The sequence below is a fragment of the Cannabis sativa genome, chromosome 2 (assembly GCF_029168945.1).
Source record: "Cannabis sativa cultivar Pink pepper isolate KNU-18-1 chromosome 2, ASM2916894v1, whole genome shotgun sequence".
NCBI lineage: Eukaryota > Viridiplantae > Streptophyta > Magnoliopsida > Rosales > Cannabaceae > Cannabis > Cannabis sativa.
Genome location: NC_083602.1, coordinates 20,545,999 through 20,555,061, shown reverse-complemented (window position 1 = coordinate 20,555,061; position 9,063 = coordinate 20,545,999). Strand labels below are relative to the sequence as shown.

At 29.1% G+C, this 9,063-nt stretch overlaps 1 protein-coding gene across 1 annotated transcript; it reads right to left on the bottom strand.

Moving 5' to 3' along the window:
* Nucleotides 1-7,224: 7,224 nt before the first annotated feature.
* Nucleotides 7,225-8,971, bottom strand: LOC133033932 (F-box/WD-40 repeat-containing protein At3g52030-like). The gene is made up of 5 exons (XM_061108991.1): nt 8,700-8,971; nt 8,434-8,620; nt 8,105-8,159; nt 7,605-7,703; nt 7,225-7,526 (listed from the first exon to the last, which is right to left on the bottom strand). The coding sequence occupies exons 3-5, from the start codon at nt 8,141-8,143 to the stop codon at nt 7,383-7,385; spliced, it is 282 nt and encodes a 93-aa protein (XP_060964974.1). The 5' UTR covers nt 8,144-8,159; nt 8,434-8,620; nt 8,700-8,971; the 3' UTR covers nt 7,225-7,382.
* Between the last annotated feature and the right edge of the window lie 92 nt (nt 8,972-9,063).

The following is a 9,063-nucleotide window of genomic DNA, read 5'->3' as shown; positions in this document are numbered from 1 at the left end:
AACAAAGAGATTAAATAAATGTTACAACACATAATATATAATATGTATACACTATACATATTATATATATAAGAAAGGTAGAAGAAGAAGATACAACACATGTAATATAATATATGTATATATATAACAAGAGAATAATATATAAATATATAAACACTCACTCACAACCTTGAATATAGATTAGTGGCGATCACCATGACTTGAACAAGGTATTACACCTTTGTCCAAAAGCTTATTTTCCCTATCTCTAAGCACTAAGGGAACTCTCTAGGAAATAGCTTTGGGAATTATCAAGTCTTTCAGGGTTTTCTAGCAAAGTGCTTTCTTGATAGAAAACTTCATATCTCTCAAATGAACACCAAAGACCTCCTATTATAATGTTTAGGTGATCACACATAGAATTCAAATTTCACACCTCATTTCTCTCCCATAAATTAGTATTAATCCATTTTGTAACAACTATATCATCATAATTTTGAATTCTATCATCATCTTTGTGTAACATCTCTTTTATTACACTAATAATGTGTGATCAACACATGAGTTACAAGTGACAACAAATTGTAACTCCTCTCCAAGTTACAACATGTAGGTTACAAAAGTGTAGATTATAAAATCATAGGTTACACATTTATTTACCATACACTTAATATATATTATTCACATATATTTATCACATTTTAATCTATACTTTATTATATTATAAAATAATATAACAATCCCCCACTAGATTAAAATGTGTAACACACTTGTAACATTTATTTAATCAATCAAAATATTATATCAAAATATAACATTCTCCCACTTTGATTGAATAAATATACACTTTCAAAGAAGTCTTGCTTAGGTGCATTAGGTAAAATGTCTTTCAACTTGAATTTTACCTTAGTGTAGTTACCACAAAGTTTGATGAAATTTTGGTTGCCGTAGCATTGAACCACTATTCCTTTAGTACAAACCGGTGATAACACACACACCCTCACTAATGCTCACTTGAGACCGCATGTCTCGCTCTTGAACCGTTAATGGCCATGTGCAAAATTCCAATTCGTGGACTCTCTAGAGAATACTCGCAATTCTCATAAGAGGCGGCACCACCTCTAGTCCATATAGGTGGAGTGTTAGTGTCTCACCACTCTTTAGACACTTCTTAAGCTTAAGTGAGTTTTCTTAAGCTTAAGCTCCATTAGAAAACTTTTCGGTTTTAACCCTTAATTTTCACTACATGTACTCATTCATAGATGAGACAATTGAGTACCATATTCACTCTATTGACTTGTTATTACCTATTGAACTTAAGACTAGATGTTTACTAGTGTTAAGATAGGTTACCATCAATGAGCAAAACACTAAGGGAGTTTAGGTCCCATCCCTCAAAATTCATGATTTAATTTTGTACGGAGATTAAGCGATTTGTTATAACCTCTCACTTTTGATTCCATATGAACCATGCATGCCAAAATATAGTGTTCACTTTGTAACCACTTTTCTCCTTAAGTACTTAAGCTTTGAAAATTTAATCATAAAAGATTAATTTTCACACAACTCAAATTTTTTCAATAATTTTGATACCAAACATATCAAAATTAAACATTAATTTAGACACCAAACATGTCTAAATTGCACTTTATTTTAAGACATCAAGCATGTCTCAAATTCTCATATTGGAGTGTGCACCCCCACACTTTCACATTTGACTTATCAAGATAATATCTTGATTTTAAAATATAGAAGACCACTTTGTCTCTATAACTCTTTTAATTAATTTCCTTCTTGAAATTATTTTCACTAAATTTTGACACCAAAATATGTCAAAATTTTACATATGCACATAGCCAAATTTGATTTAGAATTTGAATTCAAAATCAAATAAATTAATCAATAATCTCTCAACACATTTTGATTAAATTTGTGGCTCACCCCCACATTTTTAGCATAAAGTGTATATAAAATATCACTTTTGTATATTTCCTCTTGAAATGACTTTTTAAGGTCACTTTAAAATACCATTTGATATTTTTAGTTTTCTCAACAAAACTAAATATCAAACTCACAATACTACTCACAAAATAATGTGATTATTTTTACCCATTATTTTGAAGTTATCTCCTCAATGAGATTAGCCCAAAATTATACCAAAGTTAACAGAATTCTCATCAATTTTGTTCAGCACTTTGATTATTTAAGATTCAAAATTGCTTCTCCAATTTTGTTTATTTTCACAATTTTTGAATCCACATTGACTCACTTTATTTTTGAGTCTAAAATTGTTCTTCCAATTTATGATTCATTTCACAAGTTTGGATTCACTATGATCTTAATTGTTCTTGCTTATGACAATGCAAGTCCAATAAAACTGTAACTCTCATAGTTTACTTTTTCTTATCACATTATATGAGATGATTATCTCTTATAATCAAATAAAAGATGTGACTTCTCAAAAGCCATATTTTATTATCTCATAAAGTGAGATGTTCACCACCAAATTGAAAAAGAATTCAAAATATTCTTTATTCACAAAATAAATAATAATAATTCTCACAATAATAATAAACACTATTTTATTATATCAACATTATTATGATGTTATGTAACTCATATATTAATATAAAATTAATATATAACTCCCATACGTAAAATTATAACTCCCAAATTATAATTTTATGCAAACTAATATGTATGTAAAATACATAATATTAATTATATAAACATATATGTTATATATCTCATATACATATATATATCATATATCATATACACATAATATATATAAATACACAATTATATATGTTACATACCTCACACATATATAACATTTATATACACTTTTATATACATGATATGTATATTATATGCATGCCTCATATAAATACATAGAAAATATTTATTTCTACATATTTAATTACACTAATATATATTATATCACATGCTTTACATATATATAATATATATTACTCATATATATACATGTTATATATTATATATCTCACATATATACATACAATAACATGATATAAATTTCAAATATCATATATATAATATGATATAAACACATGATCACATATATATAACTCATATATATATTATATATATTACTATCATATAAAATATAGTAAATCACATAATACACACCACCATACTCACTCAAGAATCGTTTTAACATAAAATCCTTATCCTTGTATTCTCACAATCTTGATTTATCACCTCTTCCATTAAAAAGAAATAAGCTTTTGAATGTTAGAGATATTATTACAATGGAAGAAAATCAAGATATTACAACTCTATTGCAATATAATACAAGGACCAACAAAGAGATTAAATAAATGTTACAACACATAATATATAATATATATACACTATATATATTATATGTATAAGAAAGGTAGAAGAAGAAGATACAACACATGTAATATAATATATGTATATATATAACAAAAGCATAATATATAAATATATAAACACTCACTCACAACCTTGAGTGTAGATTAGTGGGGATCACCATGACTTGAACAAGGTATTACACCTTTGTCGAAAAGTTTATTTCCCCTATCTCTAAGCACTAAGGGAACTCTCTAGGAAATAGCTTTGGGAATTATCAAGCCTTTCAGGGTTTTTTAGCAAAGTGCTTTCTTGATAGAAAACTTCATATCTCTCAAATGAACACCAAAGACCTCCTTTTATAATGTTTAAGTGATCACACATAGAATTCAAATTTCACACCTCATTTCTCTCCCATAAATGAGTATTAATCTATTTTGTAACAACTATACCATCATAATTTTGAATTCTATCATCATCTTTGTGTAACATCTCTTTTATTACACTAATAATGTGTGATCAACACATGAGTTACAAGTGACAACAAATTGTAACTCCTCTCCAAGTTACAACATGTAGGTTACAAAAGTGTACATTATAAAATCATAAATTACACATTTATTTACCATACACTTAATATATATTATTCACATATATTTATCACGTTTTAATCTATATACTTTATTATATTATAAAATAATATAACAGGACAAAGACAAATTTTACTCTACTTTTTCAAATAGATCAGTACTGGTGGGATGGAAAAAATATTGAATTGTTGGAGCCACTAAAAATATAATGATGAAAATCAACACTATAAATTATATATAGTATCACTTCTTTTATAAATATTCTCATTATAATAATTACATGTATGAATTGTTCGATTGGTTTCGCAAAAGTACGTTAAACCAATGAAAGAAAAACAAGAAAACGCAACGCAACGCAACTTTCTCCACATATATTGACGAGAGAGAGATCGATGCCATTGTGATAGTGCATTTATGCGTTCCAATAAAAATAAATAAAACATGTATATAATGTAAGCCAAAATTGACTACTCACGAAATCAAATTGTACAAAATCTAGGCAAGTAGCTAGACATCATCATCAAACATGCAGAGCATATAATATTATTTAATTTGTTTAATTTTGCAAAAAGTAGTGAACGTTAAATTTCGAACCCATTTGCTTGTTTTGATCTGCTCAGCCTTTGGTTTTTTGTATTCACTACTAAGATGATATAAACAAATAAAATAAAGTAAAAATAAACTAATAGAGACAGTCTTTATTATTTGTTTTGTCACACCCCAAACTTTTTGCGACATTAAATTTAAGTGGTAGCTCAACATGTCATGGCATGCGTTAATGTTTCAAAAGAACCATTTTGGTACTCTTAAGATCAATATTATATTCTCTAGATGACCTATATTAATATTATGATAAATAATTTTATATATGTGGCGGTAGAGGTAGCTTGATCCTAAACCATTCAATAACAATTTAAGTAAAATAAAATAAAACCCATCAATCTCAGCCAACTAGCACTCCACCGTATGTCGGAGAGATCAGTTTCTTGCAAGAACAAGCATATATTTCACATTCCAACCATAGAAAGGGAATATAGGTATATATTGAGGAAAGTTTTACTTCATTAAAATTTATAAAATTAATAGAAATAAAATTTACATTATAATATATATAAAAGTTATATATATATACCTACATACATATGGTATCATAATAATTTCATTATTAACGTATCAGGATTGAATTATTATATTTTGCTTATTCTTTTTTCTTTCATAAAAGAGATTTTGCATATATATAAATATGTATATATTCCACCTACGGAATTTATTCGGTATTATATGTATATAGTACTATATCCCTTCCTTAAATTGTCTTGTGAAATTTTGAGCATATTATTAATAATTATCATCAGTGATTAATTAAAATTATTCCTACATAAACTTACATAATTATTATTAATTAACTAGTGAGTTGTACTCTCTAGAAGTTTTTAGCCGCCGCTTGATTTTTTTTGCCTGGCTAGGGCTCGCAGGCCGTTTCTAGCCATATAGTGCCTCTAGCTAGCTAGTCAGGTCTTTTTCATTTTCAATCTATTTTCAATTTCACCGAGGTTATTGCTATCCTTCTTCCTAAGTGTTCTTTTCTTCTCGGTCGATCTTCTTTCTTTAGAGGTGTATCTCGAAAATTTAAGTTGCTCATTGACACTGAATTAAATATTCACTATAGCGTCAATCATCGTGTAGTGTGTTATTTTTATTTTCTATATATGTTTTATTTTTTATGTTTCTTTTTATTTTCAATATAATAGAGTTGCTACACCACATTGTTATGGTAGTAGGACTTTATTCATTCATGCATGCATGAGATTTTTGTCTTGTTTCTTTTTGATATATTAGGGAAATGTCAATTGGTTTAAAGCATGTTTGTGTTAGTAGCATGACTATTTTTGTCCATGTTCAAATTTGGGGGATTCTTTAATTTTTATTGGTCTCATAGTTTATGGTGCGATTATTTATTACAAGTTATCTCTATGGTTGGTCGGTTGGTTGCTTACTTTTATTCTAGATTGAATAATAGGGTTGTTATTAATTATCCAATTTTTATTGGAAGATCTTTGGCAAATAGTCATTAATAGATGTGATTTGTCAGATGTTTATTTGTATTATAAATCTAGCATTCTTCGCCCTTTGGTTGATGCTTCAACACTCTAGCAAGTAGCAGCCTATTTGTATTTTAGTTGAAGATATTATTACGGTTTTGATTCTTATATAATTTTGTATATAATATGGTGTTTCTATTATCTAATCTTTTTGATTCTGCTAATATATTATCATGTAATTTTAGATAATAATGTGATTTATCTATTACTGAAAATTTTCATTTTTTTCAAAACCAATAAAAATAAATAACTAGTGAGCTGTTTGATAACTTTGATCAGCATTCGAATTCAGAAATATATGTATGCATGCATGTGTACGAATGCATGCACGTTACTTAAAATAAGCAAGCACACGCCCACCACTTACGTGTATGATCGATCGATCAACATATATATATATATATATATATATACTAGATGAAAGTTACGTGGCGAGCCACGTAAATATTAGTTTTATTTAAGTTTTAGTAATTTTTTTTTAAAAAAATCGGCAACTAATTGTCATAATTGTATATATAAACTTATAATGTACACATTGTTATTAATAATACTAAAAAATTGGTAATATTAAAAGTACTTATGAACTGTACTTATGATTATGATTAAAACATGTTACACTTAGAAGATTGAAAGAGACTTCATATTAATAATAAATCAAAGAGAAGAGCTTGAACATTTTTTGAACATTTTCCTTCAGGCTAGTTCATGATAACTCATTCTTTTCTTCTTTTTTGATTCTGATCGTTCCGAATTTGGGTCACAACAGATTTGAGAAGATTTTTTTTTTTTCAGAAGAGAGAATATGAGAGAAAAAAAAGAGTAGCAATTTACACAGAGGGAGAAAATATTAATCAATAAATATTACCTTGCGAGATTTGCTAGGTCGTATTGGCATCAAACAACAAATACAACCTTAAATTACCAAATCTTGAGGGTACTTAACTAATTATACATTAAGGGCCCGTTTGGTACGTAGGATTGGACTGAAAAGGATTGGAAAACCAAACATAAGCACATAAGCAAAATCATAAAAATGACCCGGTACACCACACTACACGCATAAGCACGTCACTGACCCGGTATGCATCCTGAAATTAGAAAACCAAACATAAAAATGACCTCCATCAGATAGTTTATTTACATCAAAGAGTTGCAATTATTTTCTTCAAGAACAAAATGTAAAATCTATAAACTTATTTAGAAGGATAGCAGGGCAAATTTAGACATGAAAGAGAAAGGGTCAGAAGCAATAATACCGTAAAAGGCGAAGCTGCTTAGTTCCAAGTGATGCACATTTTCGGACTTAACATAAGCCAGTGATCATGAATTATCTTTCTAACTAAAATTTTCATAATTTTTTACAACATTTTTATCAAATGACCAAGTAAAAATGAGAGGATGAAGCACCATACCGCATGCATAAACCCTTAGAAAAGGTACCCTCATAAGGAGGAAATACACTTCTTGCCCCATCTCGCCTCCATATACATATACAAGTGCCAAGTAATCCAACAATCTATGAAACACAAACAATGTCACTAACATAGGAAAGAAAATCATGAACTACAATGATTTGCTGATGTATTCAAGTTACCTTATATTCATCAAAATCGAAGTCAACTACGAAGGTTGAGTCTGGTGTTGAATATTCTTCCAAACATTTATAGTTTCCTAACGACCAGAGACGCATAACCTACCATAAGAAACATATAAAAAACAGTAATTTACCAATTATTAAGGGTAAAGATTTATAAGAAAATAATTGCATACATAAGAGCTCTAAATTTATAATTTACTATGGAGGCTAATAACTAATGTGACCTAGCATTATGAGAACCTGAAAATAATGTTGAAGATTCATTTATTTAAATAACAATACATTCTACTTGTGAACTTCTTAAAGCCTATGTAAGATCTAAACAGAACGTCTGCAAAGGAAACTTACCTATGATGAGAAAAAAACAACATATAATTACAGTCTACTAAGCAAGAACATATGTCAAAATCAGCACAGAATCTCTCATTTTCATGTTCTAACTAAGTAATCATAAGTGAAAAAACTCTACTATTATCTTGGTGTGAGGTAGAATATACCTTATCACCTCCACCAGTAAGAAGCAATCCCCTCTTCATTCGACATTAATTCGTCCTAAAAAAGTTAACTTAGAAATTAGCAACAACAACAACAACAGAAGTTAGAAAACATGATATACAGTCTTTGCCTTTATTGATTACATTTCAAGTTTAAAACAACCATCTTGATCTTTATGCTCATTTTTAAGCATTGTCATTAGTAAACACTTAAATCCCAATAACTAACTATAGATGAAACAACATGTAATTTCATAAGTGAATTAACATCTTCCAAAGTGACCAAAAATAAAGTTTCAAACTTGAAGAAATACTATATCATTAAACATTACCCAATTGAGTGGCCTCTCCACTGATTAACAACAACCGATCCTTTAGCCAAAGCCAGTCTATGGCGCTCCATAGCCACCTCCTCCAAATACACATTCAAAGGCTTCTCCAAACTTGTAGAAACATCCAATTTTCTGCTGCTGCATGTAAAAGACTTGAAGCAGCTTAGACTTGTTGATAACCACATGCCTGCATCAAAACACAAAAATTAAAAATTAAAACTTTAGATACTTTTTCAAATGGGTTTTTCATATAAACAAAAGGGTACCAAGATTTGCAGACAACAGAGCAGTGAGCAAGGTCGAAGAGGTCAAGGAGCGAGAAGATGATGTAGAGGACGTTGACCGATTCTCATGTCGAATATACCAAAGAAGAAATTTGGAGTCAGATCTACGGGGCTTGGGGCTAGTAGTGGCGGCGGGGTGCTGGGTGGATTCATCTCCAATCGCAGATCAGCGAAAAAGATTTTGCAAGCGACTGAAGCGACTGAATTTATGCCTTCAATCGTCGACTGAACGACTTTGCGGGTTGGTAGGGAATCGAGAATTTATACATATATATTTTTTATATGTTAACGACTTATCATATTTGTAGGCAGTGGGAATCTATACATATTATTATTATTATTATTA

Bases quoted from the DNA above. Each gene is read 5' to 3' on its own strand.
- LOC133033932 (XM_061108991.1), bottom strand. From the start codon at position 8,143: ATGAAGAGGGGATTGCTTCTTACTGGTGGAGGTGATAAG. The intron at 7,704-8,104 runs GTATATTCTACC...TTCTTATGGTAG, and splicing joins TTACTGGTGGAGGTGATAAG to GTTATGCGTCTCTGGTCGTT. The intron at 7,527-7,604 runs GTAACTTGAATA...TGTGTTTCATAG, and splicing joins TCGATTTTGATGAATATAAG to ATTGTTGGATTACTTGGCAC.